This window comes from Vanacampus margaritifer, chromosome 12 (assembly GCF_051991255.1).
Source record: "Vanacampus margaritifer isolate UIUO_Vmar chromosome 12, RoL_Vmar_1.0, whole genome shotgun sequence".
In the NCBI taxonomy this organism is placed as follows: Eukaryota; Metazoa; Chordata; class Actinopteri; order Syngnathiformes; family Syngnathidae; genus Vanacampus; species Vanacampus margaritifer.
In genome coordinates, this window is record NC_135443.1 from 15,800,576 (window position 1) to 15,822,986 (window position 22,411).

Below are 22,411 nucleotides of genomic sequence, written 5' to 3' on the forward strand. Positions count from 1 at the left end.
TGTTGACTGAAAATGAAATCACAGTTGTTCAGGGCTCAGGTAACGACCAATCACAGCTCCCCTGTTTTCAAGAGCTGAGCTGTGTTTGGTCATTACAGTTACTGTATACTTGAATCTATTTGATGATTCTAATTAATTCCAAGATTTTACTCAACTAAAAATGCTACAAGCTTTGTATAAAATAGTAGCAATAAAAATGTGATTAATTGCGATTAATAATGTGTGATTAATTAGTTTTGGAAAAAAATCATTTGACAGCATTATAATGAAAATATTACTTTTTAAATCTCATCTACTAACAGCCAACCCCACATCTCCATTGTGAAATCTAACAAAAAGTTTGCCCACCCCTGTAGTTGATTTTATGCTCAGCCTGAGAGATTTGACTCGACGAGAGCGTGTATTTTGAGACTGAACTGTTGCCTCTGCATACGAGGAGCCGTGCAGAAATGTGCGTATTTTGAAGGTTGCGGTTATGTAAGCACCTTGAGCTCCTCCAGAGCGCTGGCGATAAGAGGCTGACTGGACGTTTGCTCGCGGCTGAGAGTGAGCACGTCCTCCATGGACTGCTGGACGGCCTTCCGCTGAGCCACCAGGTGAGCCGACTGCATCACGATCATGAGCATGTTCTCCACCTGAGGTCAAAGTCGGGGATGATGAGGTCACGCTCAACCGCGCAGATCAAGAATGCTTCGCGTACTTTCATGGCCCTGAGAGTGTCGACGATTTCCATCGTGGGAACCAGTTTGAGCTGCTCTCCGTCCCACTGGGCCCATTCCGAATCGATAATCGAGTCCCCTGCACGGTGCTTGCTCATGAGCAGGTAGGCCTCATCCTCCGCCATTTCGTCAGGCTCTTTGGAGCAGTCTTTTCCTGCGGCGGCATTGAGCAGCTGAAGGATGAGAGGCCGCTGAGCCAGCAAGCCACATGGAACGAACACCTGCAGCTCCTCCAGGCCAGGAATCTGGACCTGAGGTCCAGAAGACACAGAGGAACATGCTTCGACTTTCATGATAGACAGATTGGAAGTGACAAAAGGGAACGTAAACACACCTTCACATAGTTTCTCTTCTTCAGAGCTTCCAGGAGAGACGCCACTCCGTTAGTGATGTTGAAATCTGCGGCAACCTCCAAGTCCTGCGGCAAATGTGGGGAGTCAAGACACACACCCTCGGCTTTTCAATTTCAGTTCTTCTGTTCAGTTCTAAGGCGACATTACAGCTTACCTTGCGCAGCATTTTGGCAAAGCCCAGCGCCTTGGACGCTCGTTCTCTGGCCTCATGAAACAGCTCTTTGAGTGACCGACTGGTCTCGATCACCGATCGCCTTGGGAGGATTTCGAAAGTGACTTGTCATAATTGCCCAATTAAAAACCCAAACTGTCAAGATTATAGCAGCCCGCACAAGCTAATGAGAGATCCACTAAAAGTTGTCTTCACAAAGTAAGAGTGCCCATTTTTTGAACGACCTCTCTGCAAAAAAAAAAAAAAAAAGCATCCTGGAGCAGATATGGAGTCAAGCTGGTGCTTAAGGAAATACAGTAAAGTGAGACGACAAAATGGAAAAAAATAATTGAACAATTTCCTTCCATTGTTCATTATGGGGATTGTGTCGTGGCTCACCAACGGACGAACTAACAGCTGTTGGTAAACTACAGTAGTTTGTTTACCTTTTCAACTATGCAGCCAACGGCAGTGATGTCATGCGTGCTGTGATCGCAAGGTTACTAATTCAGCATCTCAGTGGCCTCATGTTCCTCAGTGGAGACTTGAGTCATGTTCCTGTCTCATCATCAATTTGGAGATACCGGAGGGAGGGAGTTTTTTTTCTTCTTCTGTTGCTAGTCCCAAACTATTGAATGGCCTCCCGTTGCATATTAGGCAATCGCAATCCCCCTCACTGTCCATTTCTAAAACACACTTTTTTATCCTTCAGCTTTCAACACAACTCTCCTGAGATTCTGCCCATCTTTTTAAACTGTCTTATTTGTTTTTACTGTTTTAAACTTTTATGTTGTCTAATTATCGCAACATTTTATGTTTGCCTATGAGCACCCTGTTTCTTCTTTTTAAACTGCTCTAAAAATAAAATGTAGCTGACTTGAAAGGGAATAAATCTGTGTGTCAAAGTGGAGGAATCATACAGCTCATATTGCCGTTCCTCTTCTGGGGAATCCGACCACGACGTGATACACATTGAGGTCACTGGTGAAACGGAAGGCAGTCAACACTGACAACAAGGAGTGTGACTAGCTTTACGTTTATTGCATTGTTATTTAAAAGGTACAGACGCTCCCCACCTTACGAACGAGTTACGTTCCGGAGGATCGTTCGTAAGGTGAATTTGTTCGTAAGTTGCTTCAGTGCTATATTTTGTATTATAATTTATGTTTAAAGCCTATATAAGTATATTGAAGGTTTATATAAGTATGTTTAAGGCTTGTACAAGTAACCTGCATTGGTTTGTACTGAAAAAAACTTTTAATAAAATGGAGAGAATACGTACAGTACTGTACTGTACTACGTATGTTAGAGAGAGAGAGCGAGAGACACACACAGTATGTACATGTACGTAGTAAGATAAATAAAATGAAGTTTAACTTACTTTTGGAAGATGTACTCGATGCTTAAGGAGATGATGGAGGAGGAGGAAGAGGAGGATTTTATATCATGAGAGATTCTTCGTCGTCGCTGGAATCGGCTTCAAAAGTTATTTCCTGCTTCATGGGGACCGACGTTTCTTCCTCCTCCTCCTCGCCACGTTACTCAGCCTCCAATGAGCTCTCACAGCGCCAATCGTCGGTATTAGCGGCGGAAAGAAGCACTACGCGCAATACAAAATCTAACTTACAGCATCTCTTTCCGAACATTTTTCGACATACTGTACGCGCAGAAATGTTCGTATGTACCGTTGTTCGTAACTCGAATGTTCGTAAGTAGGGGAGCGTCTGTATATTCTATAGACAAACATTTGTTTGGTATTTTTTAAACAACTCTTGTATTGGATCTCATTTTGATTGTACCTAATGTTGTGACCAGCGACGACAAGGTTAAAAAAGCGCTTACCTGATCTCATCTGAGGCAGCGCTGTCGTCGGCACTTTCCCAAAACTCATTGCCGCTCTTTTGAAGGCCGGCATCAAGGAACTCTCCAGTGGATTTGAGCAGCATCCCAGCGATGTCACTTAAAAGGAAAAAATAACTTGTCAAAGCCGTGTGTATGACTAAGAGGCTTTGAATGAGGCCATGGAAGAGTAACGCTAACCAGAAAAGCTTCCCAGACTGGGCCTCCCCTCCACGGATGTATGGGGTGATATCTTTGGTGAAGTGCCACTCCTTCTCCAGTAGGTTCTTTAAGCTGTGAGAGGCCTGAGGCAGCTGCTGCAACATCTGGATCCAACTGTGCATGTAGTCAAAGTAAACCTGGAATACATGCGCTCCAGTGGTCAGGACACTGACAATCATGCGTACGGAACATTCTCAACAGAGTAGGGAAGGGGGGAGGTGATGCCGCTTACCACAAGCATCTTGTGCAGTTCTTCCTCAAATTCGTCAATGTTGGTGTTGGCCTGCAAGCCCTTAGCATCAGTGACCACGCCGCGCAACATGAACTGATAATACTGCTTCATGAGGAGACCCCCTTTGAGAACCTCCTTACACTCGCGCACCAACTGCAAAATGTAAACATGATGATGTTAGCACCTTTGAAAAGGAATGAAACACATTGATTTGTTTTCTCTTTTTTCTTCTTCTCAGACCGATGCCTTTGAGTAGGTACGCACCGATACCTTTACTTTTGATAGTTACAATTTCATTTAACACAATTATGAAAAATTGTGAACAAAGAGCCTTCTTTATGACTCAGATGATCCGCCGATGTGTAAAGCTGTCAGAATAGCGCCAACTACTGCAATGGAGGACTTACTCAATGTTTATTTTTTTGCCTTGAGTATCGGTGGCTGGTATCGCCAGCCTCCACGAATACCCGATACCTTAAAATAAGGTCGGTATCGACCTGATATCTATAGTGACACTGACACGGAATGGCTATGATTGATCACATTGGTTTGTCTGTTATCAGGGTGACTATAACTATAAACAACATGGTCAAAAATATTGGGACATCTGACCCTCACACAGACATGAAATGGCATTTGATAATAAAAGTTTGAACACGACATTGGTCCCCGTTTTGCAACAAAAAGAGTGCACTACAATACAGCCCCTGTTACTGACTGGCGACAGCAAGGAAGGAATGAAGGAAGCAAGAAAGCAAGCAAGGAAGGAAGGAGGCCTTAATACTAAATGGTGACAAGAAGGATGGAAGGAAGGAAGCAAAGAAGGAAGCAAGGAAGGAAAGACCAGTTACCAAATGGCGACAGGAAGGAAGGAAGGAAGCAAGGAAGGAAGCAAGGAAGGAAGGTCTCGTTACCGAATGGCGACAGCAAGAAAGGAAGGAGACCTCTATACTAAATGGTGACCAGAAGGACGGAAGGACGAAAGGAAGGAAGCAAGCAAGGAAGGAAGCAAGCAAGAAAGGAAGCAAGCAAGGAAGCAAGCAAGCAAGGAAGCAAGCAAGGAAGCAAGCAAGGAAGGAAGCAAGGAAGGAAGCAAGCAAGCAAGGAGGGAAGGTCTTGTTACCGAATGGCGGCAGCAAGGAAGGAAGGAGGCCTCTATACTAAATGGTGACAGGAAGGACAGAAGGACAAAAGGAAGGAAGGAAGCAAGGAAGGAAGCAAGCAAGAAAGGAAGCAAGCAAGGAAGGAAGCAAGCAAGGAAGGAAGCAAGAAAGGAAGGAAGCAAGGAAGGAAGCAAGCAAGCAAGGAGGGAAGGTCTTGTTACCGAATGGCGGCAGCAAGGAAGGAAGGAGGCCTCTATACTAAATGGTGACAGGAAGGACAGAAGGACAAAAGGAAGGAAGCAAGCAAGGAAGGAAGCAAGCAAGAAAGGAAGCAAGCAAGCAAGAAAGGAAGCAAGCAAGGAAGGAAGCAAGCAAGAAGCAAGCAAGGAGGGAAGGTCTTGTTACCGAATGGCGGCAGCAAGGAAGGAAGGAGGCCTCTATACTAAATGGTGACAGGAAGGACGGACGGAAGAAAGGAAGGAAGAACGGAAGGATGGAAGAAAGGAAGGAAGGACAGACAAATAGACGTGAGTGTTTCAGTTCCTCCTTGCCTGGTTGATACTGAGTAGAGATGGTTCTCCAGCAGGTCTCTGCTCCAGTCTCAGCTTGAGGCACTCGTGGATGACATTGAGGAGGACTCTGCAGATCACCAGGAAGGCTGGCCGAAAGGATGGGAGGTCCATGTCCAGCAAATCCTCCCAGGACAACTGGTCCGTTCCGAGTTCTGGCTCAGCCGAACCGCTGCAGGAGCCGTGGCGGGACAGCTCCGGAAGGTAGTCGTTGTATAGCATGGGGTCTGGGAAGTCTGCAAACTGCAAAAGGGTTGCAAAATAGTGTTATTTTGGAGACAAGCAGTGCTGTGCTTGTGTAAAACGTAACTTTGGAAATTATAGCCAGAAGGTTCAACCTTGTTTTCATTGGACCATAACAAAATAACTCTAACACATATGGGAAAACGTGTTACAAAGGAATTATGGACAAATTAAAAAAAATAAAAAATAAAAACTTAAGGCGTGCTAGATCACAATGGTAGATTTTTATTATCCATTCATTGTACCTTCATAAACACTAAGGATACCATTCAGACATGAAAGTGGTGGCTATGTAGGAAGCGGTAAAGTACATTTTGGTTAAGATGGCTCCTTCTTGTCCTTTTCATGCACCCCACTGAATGCCAATATAGGTCAAACCAATTTCAAAAATAGATTCTGTGCCGCAAAATCAACTGCTCCCAAAGGAGAAATGAAAAGATTCATCTGTTTTGTGTTGCGCAACACGGAAAATTAAGTTTGACCATGGCAGGAATTGTACAAAGAATGACTGTGGATGCCTCCTAATCTTTCCGAGAGTCACAGTGGTAAACGCCAACCTCACTGTGGCGCCTGAAATGACAAGTTACAGTACAGCCAACATAATCAGAATGGAAATATTTTTTGTGGCCTGATAAGCTTCTGAAATCTCAACGTTTTTTTACTGTTTCACTGGGTAATGGTGAGATAGTTTGATATCAGCTGCGAGAACTCTTCAAAGTTAAGTAACATTATACTGCTTTGCATGTGCAAAATAGATGTGTAAAACTAAGGGGGAGAAATGCATGTCGAGAATCATATTGCAGCCCCCTCTTGTTTATGGGACTGTATATGTACTAGCATAATAACTTTCATTCTTAAATGTTTAATATTCTTGAATGACATTGAATTCAGGAGGGGGAAAAAAAGTCATATTTTGGTTTGGCCGGCTTAAGTACAAGCGCAAGCAAGTCAGTTGACAAAGGGTTAAAATGAAGGTAAATTTATGGCAGGGGTCCTGGAATTTCTCCAGATTTTTTCTTACAAAAACTTGTGTTAATTTCACTGTGGAGACAGGGGCTTATCCCATTTCTCGTCATAGGTCCTTGCTCCTCTGTGTACATGCTAACTCATCCCACCAAAAATTCCATCAAGGAGACGAGGAGATTGGACGGGGGGCTAGGCGGGATCATTACTGTATATCTATATCTTGGTCTCATTTTTTATACTGTATCACAAAAATCTGCCATTTGGAAAGGGGTGTGTAGACTTTTTTAACACCATTGGAGATAAGCACCTTAAAATAGTTCTTAAATATTTTTGATGGGATGGGAGTATTTCTCTGTGAACGCCCTGTACTCCGATTTCATACCGAGCAGAATAATGCTGCGTGGAGAAGTTGGTCTGCTTGGATGCAGCTCAACTTCCCATAACTGACAACTTCGGAAGGCAAACTAGTTAAGATTAAATCAATATGGCCTCTGTTCACTGGGGCCAAATGGAGCACTCCGTTCTGATGCAATTGTTTCAAGGCGCCATTCGATCAATTTCACACAACTGATACAATTGATTAATCGGTTATCATGCTCATTCCTAATTCATCAATCTGTCTATGTGTACGTTTACCTCCAGTCAATAACCCTTTCAAGACCTGAATATTGACAATATTTGGGTTTTGAAAGGTCATGTAAACACGCACAAAAAGCAGAATATGCGCTTATTCTTTTTTTAAAATCCCAAATATGCTAAAAACAGGTAAACCCTTTTCTAAGCAGACAATTTGGTCACACGATCAGGGTACTGATGGTTTGTGTTCTGCATGTGCTCTATTCGCAAGAAATCTTGGGTCTTTTTGAGCACAGGAACTACTTGCATGAGCGGTGGCCAAGCGAGCCTAACTTGAAAACAAGGAATTCTTCGCGTCGTTTTAACGTTATTTCTCTAATGGCGAAAATGCCACAGTGTGTAAATATATATAAAAACACGTATGTGTGTATTAAGTCTGTGCACAGCAGCACACTTGGAGCATGGAGAAAAGCAACTACTTTATTAGCGTGGGGAGTGACCTGAATATAAGTTTTGTATTGTCCTTAGAGAGTTAAAAGCGCGAATGAAATCTATTTAATTGATGGCGTTGTAAACAGGTTATCCCGAGTGTTTCAGAAACCAGAATTTTGACCTCAATACTAATTCACTCCCAGCCATTTTCACTGAAGCAACCCCCTTCGCTCCCGGCTGTTTTACAAAATTTTGACTGATTTTGCAAGGTCCACAGAATATTTTGTTCTATTGCCATAAAAACATGGAACCTACCAAAAGAAAGATTAGAGTCTCTTATTTTATCAGGAAAGAAAAGTATACTTGTATTTGTTTCAGTTTTGCAGCAATTAGCATTAGAATATAGCTAAGTTTCATCATTATTCACAAACCTGTTGAAAACACTGGCAAAAAGAGCTTGTTGCAACATGGCCCTGGATAAGCTCTTATACTCTTCTGCCACCTGCTGGCCGTTTTTTGTAATAACTACTAGGGGTGGGCGATATTGGCAAAAAAAAAAGAAATCTTGATATTAAAAAAAAACAACAACTCGATAACGATAACGAGATTTTGACGATATTTTACAAAAAAAAAATCTTGTAAATCTGCACTCGCTTCACAGAATAATAATAGACCGCGTTTTTGAACAACAGCTCTTGTTTATATTTTAATTTGCTTAATGCATCTTCTACAAAACATTATACAACCATATTCTACGGCAAAATTTAACAACGAAAGCTTTATTATCATTTCCAGGCTATATAGGGTGTTTTCATCAATTTTTCGGAATCTTTGTCAATTAAATGTCTTTTTTTTATTCCATAATAACAGATCTGGTAAATGGTAAATAAACAGTTTTTTATATAGCGCTTTTAACTACACCATTTGGTGCCCAAAGCTGTTACAATGTATCGCATTCACCCAATCACATCATCACATTTTAATCTGCAGTAAGTACTGGTGGACCAAATAAATACTACAGTAATCACAACGACAAAAGCTGTTTACTACAGCAGTCAGAATGGGGGGGATTTTTGGTGATGGTGATTTGATGGTGATGGAGTGAATATACTGTGAGAGAGAGCCATAGCCATCCTGCATATATTGTTATGACAACAAATGCAGCCGCTACCTTTTGACACGCAATTTCCAAAGCTGTCCTGCACATAATACACGTGATATAGTGGCAAATGTAGCTATGATGCGTGTAAAAACTGAATTTTAAAACAATGCGGAACATTCGGTCAACTTTTACCCGCTTGCATAACGGCGGCGTTCTTGAGGCATCGCCAACGTTTACTTGCTTCGTCAATCATGACAGTGTGTGTTACCTCAATGCAGTGAGGTTTTTCTGATTGAGTTTGGCAGCTTTACTTCTCTTTTCTTGAGCGGTAGTCATACTTGTGGAGTCGCAAAGTCATGTAATCCTCCATATGGTCCGTGGTGGAGCAGAAGTGCTTTTCACGGAAAGCGTTTATCGGCACACGTTACGATGTTATTTTGCTCGTCAACCCCAAATAATTTCCAGGCTACGGACGTGGACTTAAGTCTTGCTAAGTTTCTATTAAATTTGTCACTAAAACGAGACTTCAAATTCCATGTTTTCGCTTGTAAACACTTCCGCCCCGTCTTCCCATAGCTGGCGCTGCCGAGTCACGTGACTGAATCCTGCCCGCTGATTTGCAGAATGAAGACGGATCACTTCCTTTTCTGTCATCTATGCGCGCTAATTCGCCAAATGAGAACTTTCATCACTTCCTTCTACTTTGCAGCCAATCAATTGAGCTAACCCCCCCCATTTAGAGATAGTATTAAAACTTGATAATGTAAAACTGGACATTGTGAGACCCAAGTTGACAATAATATTGATGACGATGATTATCGCCCACCCCTAATAACTACCATTGCTGTAAGCGACCTCTTCATGTCAGAAGCTGTATCAAAGACTTCTGTATGCTCTAGCGTAAAAAAAACCCCCATATAAATACATTTTGGGAGTGAAAGCCAAAGTATTAAAAAACAAATTTATACGTTTTTGGATTTGAATAAGTTAACCCGAATATTGACTGCATGTAAACGTAGTCTATGAAATGTGAAGGAAAAGATGAGCATCTTACCTCCAGTGCAGGTGTGTGTTGCAGCAGGGCCGCCCGGGCCCTTTGTAGAGAGCGGTCCATCAGTTTGTGCAGTCTGAGAATGAGTTTGCGCAGTCCCATCTGCTTCAGTGCTTTATCCACAAAGGGCCTGTATATGGCTGTGGGGCAGAACACGCCCTCTGCTCCCGTTGCCTCGGGAATCCCCGATGCTACCGTAGGAAGAAACTCTTCCTCTGACAACAGCTGGGCAAATTTGGGTGTCAGAGTTGGGGAAAGTTCTCCCTCAGCTAGGATACATTCCGCCATCTCCTCCTCCTCCTCATCCCCGTCGCTTTCCGCCGTGAACGTGGCGGTGGAGTCATTCTCCTCCTCCTCCTCGTCGTCGTCGTCCTCATTGCCGTGAGAGCAGCGAGGGGACGGGATCTCAAAGACGGGCCAGCCGATGCGAGACAGGTCCCGAAGGCCCAGGACGGTGGCCATGACGCGCAGCTTCTGGTTGAGGTCCTGGGTGATGTTGAGCCACAAACAGAGCGCCTGCACTCTGCCCTGGAAGTCCCGTGCCGCGTACTTCTCGTAGTCCCTTTGCAGGGCCTGTAAGGAAGGGTACAGCGCTTCCACGTACTCCAGCAGCTCCATAACACGCTTGACCTGATCAAAGGCCAGCCGCTGCCTTTGTAGGTGATCCCTGCCGTCGGCGCCTGACCCCTGAAGCTCTGCTGAATTCATGACAGACGAGGGACAAGTGCTAAAGCTCCAGGGATCCACTCCACAGTGGTTGCTCTCCACTACAGCCGACTTGCATTTATCTTTACAGTCTAAATTCGGATCAGTCCTAATAGTTCGGCAGTCCGCGTGAATTGTTGGGGACCCTGAACACTGAGCCTGCCTCAGGCTGTCGTAGTTCACCTTGAAATGTAGCACCTCGTTGATGAGGTCGGGGATGGCCTGGCGAGCTGTGAAAAGGAAGACGTCCTGGTCGCTGATGGATCGGCGCGCGTGCCACGCCTGCAGCTCCAGCCAGATGACTTCGTTGTTGTGGCCCATGTAGGCCATGTTCTCCTGGCCTCGCTGCTCCTTCTCCTTGCGCTTAGACGACATGGACGTGAGTTTGAGCAGCAGCCGCAGGGTCTCGAAGAACTTGAGGCGGTCTGCCGGGCAGTCCGTGCGAGAGGTTTGCCGGTGGGTGCGGGCCATGTGGGGCATGGACACGGGGAGTTTGCAACTGCTGCAGCCCAAGCTCAGGTAGTGCTTCCTGGGGTCCATGCTGAGGGCGCCGAAAGGGCCTGATTTGGACAGCGGATCCAACATGAAGGAACCCTCAAAGGTTTTCTTGTGGTCTCTCTCAGTGGAGCGCAGGGTGGCCCTCTGCTTCTTGCCCTGCTTGTAGCTGGTGTGTTCCTCGGGCGTCTCTGTTGGACGAGGGTTTTCTTTCTGGACAGATGGGCTGAGGTCCGCTGAAACACACACAGAACCGCTCAATTAGCAAAACATAGGCAGGCACCAGGGTCATTCCATGCCAAATAACCCCACCCCCCAAAAAAATTTATCGGAAAATTTTAACCAAGCTGATTTTAATGAGACTTGGTGATGGCACAACACTAAATCTCAAATTTTAGGCCAATCGGAGCAATGGTTAGAGAGCTATGGCCCACCAATTTTTTGTGTGCCAATTTTCATCAAAAAGGGAAAATGTCAAAATTTTGCGGGCAATAACTCAAAATCCTGCTCTGACTGACCAAAAATTTGAAATTTCAACCTTGAAACAGATTTTGATTTTAATTAAACTTAGTGTATTTGTTGATAGAGATGGCACAACACAAAATTTTAGGTCAATCGGAGCAGGGGTTTGGGAGCTACGGTCTGCCAAATTTGGACTAATTCTACAAAAAGAGGCAGAAATGGTTGAAAATTTCAAAATTCAGTGGGCCATAACTCAAACTCCTACTCTGACTGACCAAAAATTAGAAAATTCAACTTTGAGCAGATTTTGATTTTAATGAAACTGGGTTGGTAGGGACAACACTAACTCTCAAATTTTAGGTCAATCGGAGCACGGGTTTGGGAGCTATGGTCTGCCAAATTTGGATTATTTCAGAAAAAGGGTGCAGAAATTGTTGCCGAAATGTCAAAATGTTAACCTTGAAGCACATTTTGATTTTAATGAAGGTTGGTGTACTTGTTGATAGTGATGGCACAACACTAAATATCAAATTTTAGGTCAGTCGGAGCATGGGTTTGAAAGCTATGGTCTGCCAAATTTGGATTATTTCAGAAAAAGGGGGCAGAAATTGTTGCCGAAATGTCAAAATGTTAACCTTGAAGCACATTTTGATTTTAATGAAGGTCGGTGTACTTGTTGATAGTGATGGCACAACACTAAATATCAAATTTTAGGTCAGTCGGAGCATGGGTTTGAGAGCTACGGCCCACCACATTTGGATAAAAGGGTGCTGAAAATTTTGTCCAAAAAAGCGGGCCATAACTCCCCAACCCCTTTGAGATTTAGTGTTCTGCCATCACTGTCAACAAGTACACCAAGTTTCATTAAAATCAAAATCTTGATTTGGCATGGAACCCCCACCAACACAAATATTGTGTATGAGGAAAAGCTCATTTCTCTCACATTTGCTCGGAGAACGTCCGCCACTCCTGGATTGGTTGCTTTTCTGATGTTTGCCAGACATTCGTTTCATCTGACGGGGGGTGTAAGGGGGTGATGTAGCGTACAGAGCTTCCTCTTCCTCACTGGGCGAATCCCAGGATTCCTCCGTCTGAGAGCGCCGCCTGGATTCATCTCCCACTGGGTTGCCCTGCCTGTGAACATTTATCATTCAATTTAGAGGCAAAAATAGTCCAAACTATTCACAACGAGCTATTCATGCCGGCAGTTTTATAAGCAGAGCTGCCTGAAGGCCGACACGAACGACAAAGACGCTCTTTGGCCCTTTTTTGAAAGCGGCTTCCACCATGTCAAACCGCAGTAACTTGTCAAGGTCAGAAAGTGCTGGAATGTTTACAGTCAGGCAGCAAGAGTGTACAGCAAATCATTTGCAATGCCACAGTTGCAAAAAGTGAAAGTACTCGCAATGTGCACTGCTCCCCGCAGCAGACTGACGACTGCTTAGTGGTGCCTCTGTTGGAGTGTGTCTGTCGCAAGACCGCAGGCCTGCAGACACAGCACTACAAGTTCACTCTTGGGCTACGTCGACAAAACAGAGAACAGACCGGAACCTCGTTGAATGGTCCTGATGTTGTCAAATTTGGAATTCAACCCAAAAAGTCTGGAGGAAATACAACTCCAAAATTTGCTCAAAACTTCACAGGTCAAACCGCCACCATGTGTGACATCACACATCTAAGTGTCTCTCCTTAAGTTTGTTTTGTTTTTTTTGCATTATTTTTATAACCTCACAAACCAGATTGATAATTGTGATTCACTCAAGGGAGTTCTTCACATTATCAATCTGAAACGTCACTCGGCAGATCCGTGTACAATACTTCGAGCTGATTGGACGATGTGTTTGTTTTGGCCAATCTGAATGAAAATGTCATATTCTGTCTCGTCTTGGCGAGGGGAGGGGGCACAAACATCTTTACTCTTTAGTAGATAAAAATGCACAAAGCACCTCTCATTTAACAACAAGGAAACGGTGAGTAATTCGGCGACAACAGAATTAATTGCAGCGTCCATTAGTCTCTTAGGTTTGTTTGTTTCCCCTCGCCATCTGCGCTGCTTGGTTTCATCTCGCCCTAAACCACGTCTGATTGGTCCGACCCAAAAAAGGTGGGTTGCAAACGTATCAGCGGGAGCGGTACAAGATGCATTTCAATTAATATTTGCGAACAAATACTGCAATAATTCAGCTTGCTGGCAAGGTTATGAATTTTATGCTTGCTCCAAAAGCGTATTCCAGTGATAGCAAAGAAGAACAAAAGTGATGATGATGACACCATTAAATGAACTGTATAACTCTGTCCTGGCAGTTCAGTACAATTTTGCTAAGTCGACATATATAGACAATTACTATACAAGACACAACACAACATACACAGCAATGGTTGATATTTATGCAAGGTAAATTCTAGTACATGTGTCATAGCTTTTATGTTTTCGTGTTATATAGTGGCAGGTTTAGTCATTTTCACATTTGTAAGACTGGTCAAAATGTTAAAAGGCGCAATGCATGAAGTTGGATACTGCTGCAAAAGATGCTTGTTTTCATTTAATGAAGGTATCAATTCCCAGACTTGACAGCAGACTGGCAGTGATTTCCAGCAGACAGTGACTTGAAACCCTTGGCCAAAGCTGCTATCGGATCCCTTGCTGAAGGTTTTTTTTTTTTTAATAGGATTAGAGAGCAAGGTTGGATCGTGTGACCTCGCCGACAAAGACAAAAAGAAGGAAGGGGGAGGGGCATGAAACCTGGATGCCCTGCATGCTCCTCACCATGTGTGCCTTCATCCATCATTGCATTGAATGCTATTCAAGCAACACGTGCCTGTTTGTGTGGACACAGTGGAGAGGGGCGGTGCTGTATCACTTTCGCTGAGTGAGTGTTTAAAGAGGAACGGGGGGAGGGGAGGAGTTGTGTTGGGGGTTATCTGGAAATCACTTGCCTGCAAGAGTGCAGACTTCTACACCCCATCTGCCCTGCATGCATCACAATCCCGATCCCCCCGGGAGCTGCTATGCAACTACAATATGGCCGACAGACACCTGCTGCATGAAATAATGCAACTGCAAGGGCGGCATCAGCGCTGCGGCCAGTCGTCAAATGACATAACAAGCAAGCCTTGCATCCAAGAAGAACAGTGGCGCCTTTATGAGCGCATCGTAGTACAGCCAAACTGTGGGGGGGCTTGTTCTGCAGGAGCAGGAAATGACAACGATCTTTTCTGTACGCCTGCACAAGAAGGCGCAGTAAGCAATGTGGCGAGTCACAATGAAAGCGTTTATCAGAAATGCGTGAAGGGGAATGTACATAAAGGAAGCAGGTGCATGGGAGAAATGGAAGCAAGTCAGAAGATTTTTTTTGCAGCGTGCAGGAGAGCGAGGGCAGAAATACTCCATGCATGTGAGAGGGGACCAGATCACTTTTTGTTTTTTTTTAAAGGCACAACGGCATGACTGAATAGCTCAGGAATGACAGCAGCCCCGATGACGCCACGGCTACTCACTCGCCCCCACGCGCTGGAATTCATCTTCTGGATACTTTTTTTTTTTTTTGCATACAAGGGGAGGTCATGGAGAGGGTCACGGGCTCGTGTGCCCCACTGTCTGCAAGCTGGCTGCCGGGAGCAAATGATGGCTGCAGATGGTGTCTGGCTGCTCTCAATGGCTCATCTGATGGTGCACTGGGCCCCCCCATAAAGGCCAGTGGAATGCCGCAGCCCCTGGGCAGGAACACTGCGTGCATAATAAACAGCCTTTTCTGCAGAGCGACTGAAGCACAGATACCAAGGCCTGCCACATTCAGCTGAAGGGAGGGGCAGGGGGTGACCTTTGACACCCAACCTTCCACACTATTGTACCAGGAAGGGGCACTCTATTGTATTGTGGCGACACGTGGCCCGTGAGGCCCACCACTGAATAGCACACAGCTGTTTAGTGAGCACGCTTGCTCACAAAGCCCAAACTAAAGGGGACTTCTTCTTTTTTTTTTTTTTTTTTGAGAAAGAGAGAGAGGCAACACGAGTGATGGAAGAACACACTTTCTCCTAATTAGGACTGGCATAACTGACCCTCTGCAGGCCACGCACACGCTCCGGAGCTCCTGGCTTCTCGTTTAAGCGCCCCAAGTTATCAAACAAGGCGAAAAGGAAAGAAACCCATTTACACTGGAGCGTCCAATACCGTTCCAGGACAGAAATTGAAAAAGTAATGCAAGTTTTCTGGTTGTTGCCGTACCCCCACCCCCTTTTGCTTAAATACACAAATGAAAAAAGAAGTCAAGTTTTAAAAATAAAAATAAAAAAATGCACCACCATTAGTCTAAACATGAAATTCTAATAATATTACGTTTATTTATTTATGTTTTTTTTGTTTATTATTCACACATAGACAAAAGGACAATATGAAAATAGTTGTAATTGAAAGAATTTTTGCGCAGGAGAAATCAGGAACCCGATATCTCGCCTCATACATAATCTTCATATTCAGTATACATATTCAATACAGAAACAAATGTATAACAGTATCAAAAATACACTTAGAGCATTCAAGAAAAATAATTTATAAGAATTAAAATTTGGAAAAAAAACACAATACAATATATTGTAGACTACAATATATCTATTACCACAACTCTATTATTAGGCCAATGTACATGAACATCCACCCGTTTTTATTCATCTCAAGGGGCGGCCATTTTGTCACTTGCCGTCGCCTGAAAATGACATCACAGTGTCTAAAGTCTCAGGTAACAACCTATCACGGCCCAAACATGCAAACATCACATGACCAAGCTCAGATTGGTTGTTACCTGAGCCCTGAGTAACTGTGATGACATTTTCTGTGAAGTGGCAAAATGGCCGCCCAAACCAGTGGGTTTTGCTGCTTAATTTCCAACCCACAAAAACAGTAATAATCAGAACATCGTGTTTAGACTAGTGGAGGTGCATAGAACATATTATTGTAAAGAAATGTTTGACTTAACTTCCGCTTTAAGGCCCAGATGCCAGATCCATTTTATGAATTTAACACTACTGCTTCATTGTACGATTTTGTACGACCTACTTGTGCATAAATCGCTACAAAATTGCAAGATGTGCAGCAGTTATCTTGGACTTCTTTCTGTCCCTTGTTGAAACTCGCTGCATCTGACTTTGGTGCTCACAGAGTTGGGAAAAACAACAAACACAAAGAACTTGACCCCACCCTTCTCTTCTATGTAGCGCACAGCCAGGAGTGGACCTCCCAGACTCTCCTGTATGCAAATGCACAAAGCATGCAAAAGTCAACGAAAGAGGCCTTACTGTAGCAAAAAGGTCACATAATGAAAAACAAATGCTTCTAAATGTAGCCGCTGTTTACACACTGACTTCTTAGTATTGCACCGTGAATGCAAAGTGAGCAATTTTCTGTTCCAAGTTGAAAGAATATCTGATAGTCGGAAGAGAAGCCGTCAGCAGGCCAATGCATGCATGTGATGGTCAATTAAAATAGACTGATGCAGTATTTGCCAAGAGCATTTGACCCAGACTGCCATGCAATTCTAAAAACACATACAGTACAACCTTAAAAAGCCCTACATAATAATAAAGACTGTTTGACGCTTGCATGACATTTTTTCATGCCCCAATGCTAAAAAAAAAATTCCCCCACACCTGCTTTACTCCTTGCAAAAATCAATTGTTTCAACAGAAGCCTCAGATGACACCGAAAGCACATTTCTCCAGGACAGGTGTAGGCAGAGAGCGAATATAGGAAACGAGACGAGGAGGCTCCTCCATCTGCACTCCTCGCACCACCTGTGCTCCCGGCAAACGCAGCCTTTTAACGAGCTGTAGCCACCAGCGTCTGCAGCGTCTGCAGCGCCGTACCGTGCGCACGGCTAAACCACATCCTGAAAATCTCAGGAATGCTCGCTAGTGACCGTGTCTTCTCGGGGAACAAGACATCTTGCACAAAAGTACCTCTGTCGGCCAAACGATAGCGTATGTTTCCGTCAAGAATATTAAGTGCAAACATGCAGCATACACAGCTCCCTCTGTTCGAAAGATTAAGGTCTGTAATGTCTGCCTTCATTTTCATTTAATTGCACAGCAATGCAGGCACAACACAACTACGCGCGACATACACACACAATGTTGTGTTCATGGAAATTGCAACTCTAGGCTGTATAATTGCAAATACAAAAAGTTCATCATGCATGTCATGTTTTTCGTATTATCAAATCTCATTTAATGCTTTTTAATGCATGTAACTTAAAACTGATTTACACGTCAAACTCATATACACATATGCGCAAACACATATACATACATATATGCATATGCCGTCAATTAAAAATTTTCATCATCATTAATTATTCCATATTTAACTCGTGATTAATTGTCAATTAATCATACATGATATCTGTTCTAAATGTACAAAAAAATACATATTTTCAGGTTTTTCATACTCTGTTTCATACTGTTAATTAACATAAAAGTGGACAAATGTGCCTGTATCATTTCGTTCACTGAAATAGTAATTTTATAGTAAGTAATTTCTAAAGTTAAAATAAGTGTGAAGAGTCATAGATTTGTGTTGAGCTAATTTTTCTGCCACGAGATGGCATTAGTGTTTCATGTTGGTTGCTATAGTTGCTACTCACAGGAACAAAACTCAATTTTTCTTTTCAAATTCAGAGCAATTGGAACATGAAGCAACTCGTGGTCCAGGCCATTTTGTTCATAGTAAATTACAATTGGTCACCACCGGTCGACACAAATACTTTTTTTTTTTTTTATCATATTAGTTATTGATAAATTGTGTTATAGTGACTCCTTTACACAATGCTGTATGTAAATAAAGCATGAACAACAATAGTATTTACATTTGTAATGCCTTTTGACATTATATTTAATACTCTGTGTGCCCTGTGATTGGCTGGCAACCAGTTCAGGGTGTACCCCGCCTACTGCCCGAAGCCAGCTGGGATAGGCTCCAGCACCCCCGCGACCCTTGTGAGGAAAAGCGGTTAAGAAAATGGATGGATGGACTTCTTGATGTCATTTAAAACCTTAATTTTAGCAAAGTGCATTTGCCGACTTAATGCTTTTTAATAACCCATGGAAGCCCTGATGCATAGTGATAAAAAGAATGCATGAGCTTTACCTTATTTGTGATTTTGAAACATGAACAAATCAAAGTTCCCCAGAACAGATTGTGTTCAACCGGGGCGGTTACACAGAACGTTTAAAGAAACCAAAGAAACAGTTGTGAGACTTCATCAAAGACATGAAAGCACTGTGAAGTGAGTGTGGGCATAGTGTAGATTTGTGCTCATTATAGCATGTGTTACCCCCCACCTCCGCATTAAATGGGATGGTGAGTTTGGGGGAGGTTGTCTTGTCAACTTCCAGTAAGGACATGCACCATAGTTACAGTTGTGTATAGTTGTGCATTGTCCTTATGCAACGTTAATAAGGCCAGTGTTGCACAATCACCGACTTCATTTCAGACTGGCTGAAACACAGTACGCATTAAAGACAAAAGGCAACAAACCATTTGGACATAAAGCATGATTTGTTTTTTTGTGTTGTTTTTTCGTTATTATTGCAAAGTGTAAAACAAACGAGAAGGAGACATAACAGCAGATTCCTGACGCCCTGTCGCTTGCACTCAGGGGCAAACTACGCAATGCCGATCATGTTCAACAATAACAATTTACAATCTGCTGATGCGCATTCTCGTGCACGAAATAAGTCGCTCGGTAACCTTCACAAGCACTGAGATATTTGTTGCTGCACCTTTTCGAGGCTCAGCTGAGTTAGGCACGCAGCAGAAATAGAAAAGATCATGCATGTCTTGTTAAAGTCCCAAGTGAACATGCACGCTTAGCAATAATGCTACACAAAACAACAAGCGCTAAATCAGTTGAAGGATTAACAACAACAAAAACAGTAGGGCAAATGCAAGCTAAAGCCAGGGAAGTGTGTGCCTTATTTCAATGATGACACATGACTAATAACACTTCATGTGATACATAAAATAGAACTACTTTGCCACAGCCTCTTAGTAAACTTGCGAACAATAAAATGACAACGCTAACACAGTGGTGGCAGGCTAGCTTACTCCCTAACATGCTGCAGCCTTTCGTACAATTACCTTCTCAGTCGGAGTGCATTGTCGCTTGTTTTTAGAGCAGCGGCGTGCTAATATCTTCCGGCGATTGAAAATTGCACACAAAAAGTTTGCAACTCTCCAGTTGCAAAAGAAGCGAGTGAACTGCACGCGTCTCACAATTTGACAGGAAGTGACTTTGTGCGCAATGCGAGTGCAGCGTCAGGTTCGGCTCTCTATTTGGCAAGCGCCGAACGCTTGTGGTGTGGTGGTCTGTTAGACAAATCTCGCATACCTGCTGGGCTTGGAGCGATCCGGGGGCTCCATGGCGAGAAAGCGGCGTCCTATTTTTCGCCGTGCATGGACTAAACCATGTGCAGGCAACAGCGAACGGACGTTGCACCGTTTGCTTTTTGCACAAAAGACGGTTAAGAGTCGCTTTGAAGCACTTTCGATCCGCCGGCAAGGTGGACTTTCGCTTGTGCATATGCCGTCGCCATCTTTCCACCGTTCATTGAAGAGAGGAGTGCCTCACAGCTCACAAGGCTTTTGCTTTGCTACGGAAGCTCGGATAGCTCAATCGTAGGCGCTCGCAGCGCCCCGCGCCCCCATCTCTCTCTTCCCCCCTACTCTCGATATTACTCAAAACATAATAGAAGACTAATGTCTAATCTCATCATTTTTACTATGTAACACTAATAAAACACTTTTGAAGTTGTAAATATGGATATTCGATGCACTGTTTTTTTTCCCAGACCGATACCAGTACACGTTCTCAACTCAGGAATAGTCACCGATACCACCACTCGTACTTTTTATACATACAATTCCCAAAACAATGGCAGATCATTTTAAAGTAAGAGCTATATGTCCCAATATACGTAGCAGATTCCCTTAAAATTGCATGGAATTATTGGAAATGCGACCCCTGAAGGGAAAGGCCAAAATGAAAATAAGTTCTATTCTTTTCATTTCTAACTTTTACTTCTTGATTATAGATCTGGCACCTACTGTCGTGAGTACCGATACCTTGAAATTAGGCCTGGTATCGGTGTTCACCCATCCTTAAAAATACAATAGTAGCCTAGTTGTAATGTTTTTTTTATAAACAATAATACAAATAAATACACCTTATCCAATATATAATATAAAATAATATGTTTTTCATTGTATTTATTTTTTATTGTAATAAATTCATTGTCTTGAGACTAGGCAGCACACTAGACTAGTGGTTAGCATGTATGCCTCTCAGTTTTAATGTTCATGGTTCCCACATTCCCCAAAAGGACATGTTGAAGGCTGTCCATAGTGACCAGTCTAGGACGTACCTTCAACAGTGGGCTCCAGCTCACCCATGACCCGTATAAGTAGAAGCACTCTAGAAAATAGGGGGATAATAAAAAAATAAAATAATGTAATAAAAACATTTGTAAAATATAATAATAATAATAATAATAACAGCAACAACAACAATAATAATAATAATAATAATAATATGAATCTTTCCCACCCCTCTTTAGATGCCATATGAAACAGCATTTAATTGAATGTGCTTCATTGCACACCACTGGTTATATGCAGTCCTTTTATACAAAAAAAGTGTTGTAATGCGTAGCCTGCAAAGCCTGCACAAAATGGTTATGTATAATTTTCATGTTGTGCAAAATTTATGATTTGTTAAGAAGTGGTCAGTGGAAGATTAGTTAGCTGTTGTAATTTATGATTTGAATGAGGTAAGTAAAATCATCCACACAGAAAATCAACAAAAAATTACAAAATGTGTGTCACAAGTGTGTCCATGTGTAAATGTCTCCATTATATGATTTTAAAGTACGAAGAATACTGTCTTTCTGGAATATTTTAGCTCCTGGCTGTTATGTCATGTGGTCCATCAAATTAATTATTACATGGTGGAACGGGCCTGTTGTGAGTGGAGTATCATTTATTTTGAATTTATGAAACTCTTAAATCATAAGAAAAAAGCACGACTCATGTCAACTAACAAATAATGGTGGGTGGGGGTCATGTTCAAGGGTCAAGCTTTCCACATCATAAAACCTTTAGTAACCGCACAGACAATTTTTAAGTAATAGTTTAATGTTCTAATGTGTGATTGAAGTGTTAAACCACATAAAAAACACTCTTAACTTGAATTATTTGCATTGCAGATCTAACTCATGTGTCTTACTTTCTCTTTGTCATGCATAAAAAATTAAAAAAACAGTCTTTGATTAGAAACATAGACAACGCTTGTTGCTTCCGTGTTAGCAAGCTATAGACCCACCTCAAACTAGGGTTGTAACGATACCTAAACGTCATGATAAAATAATTATCACGATACTATAATTATCACGATACTATAATTATCACGATATTGTGGAGAGGTTAACGATAAAAAAAAAAGCTTACAATACTGTATTAAAAATTCACAATATTGTAAGTGGGGGGCTCAATATTGTGTTATTGTATGGTACATAATAACAGCAGTGACAAAGAACTAGTTTTGATCATGTCATGTCACATGTCATTGTCATGTGCTCCTATTGGCTTTAATCAATGCAGCGATTTCTTGAACTTAAATGGCCTTTTTGGATCAATTTCAATCAATTTTATTCCAAATCACATGCTATTTTGACCCATGGTTGTCGATTTTAATAGAGAAACAATGACTATGTACATAGTAGCAGTGTTTGACTTCCTCGCGTTGCCTCTACACCCACATCTCTCATTCATTTTGAATAGACGACGTGCTGCTCAAACAACTTCCGCTCCAACAACGGGCAGATGGACAAGCCTACTCACAATGTTAAAAAAAAAAAGTGAAAAGGAAAAAAAAAACGGCTAACATCATCTGTCATGTTGTTACATTCCAGTAGTAGAAAACCATACCACTTCAGGGTGGATGACGCCAATTTATACCCAATCAACAACCAAACAAGTACTTCTCATTTCTGATGAAAGTGTCAGCAGAGCATGTTACATATGAATTATGCGATGCACTCATGATGAGTCATAATTGTTGCCTGAATGTGTATTACTGGCAAGACATTTGCACAGAAACTACATGAAACAAGAAGGAATGTTGTTAAAGTGCACAGTGGA

The 22,411-nt window shown here is 42.6% G+C and overlaps 1 protein-coding gene across 3 annotated transcripts in view; it reads right to left on the bottom strand.

The window, feature by feature from the left end:
- The window catches only part of map3k4 (mitogen-activated protein kinase kinase kinase 4), a 29,606-nt gene extending 9,753 nt beyond the window's left edge, over window positions 1–19,853 (bottom strand). For 2 of the 3 annotated variants that reach the window (XM_077582381.1, XM_077582380.1), the window contains exons 1-11: window positions 19,605–19,853; window positions 12,164–12,354; window positions 9,562–10,994; window positions 5,171–5,431; window positions 3,517–3,669; window positions 3,264–3,421; window positions 3,066–3,182; window positions 1,227–1,326; window positions 1,054–1,137; window positions 701–970; window positions 486–635 (exon numbers count right to left, since the gene is read on the bottom strand). In XM_077582381.1, coding sequence (XP_077438507.1) covers window positions 486–635; window positions 701–970; window positions 1,054–1,137; window positions 1,227–1,326; window positions 3,066–3,182; window positions 3,264–3,421; window positions 3,517–3,669; window positions 5,171–5,431; window positions 9,562–10,994; window positions 12,164–12,354; window positions 19,605–19,636 — 2,949 coding nt within the window. In that variant the 5' untranslated portion in view covers window positions 19,637–19,853. Of the gene's footprint in view, window positions 1–485; window positions 636–700; window positions 971–1,053; window positions 1,138–1,226; window positions 1,327–3,065; window positions 3,183–3,263; window positions 3,422–3,516; window positions 3,670–5,170; window positions 5,432–9,561; window positions 10,995–12,163; window positions 12,355–19,354; window positions 19,511–19,604 lie in introns of those variants that run through there. The other variant, XM_077582382.1, reaches the window with a different exon arrangement.
- Window positions 19,854–22,411: the final 2,558 nt, after the last annotated feature.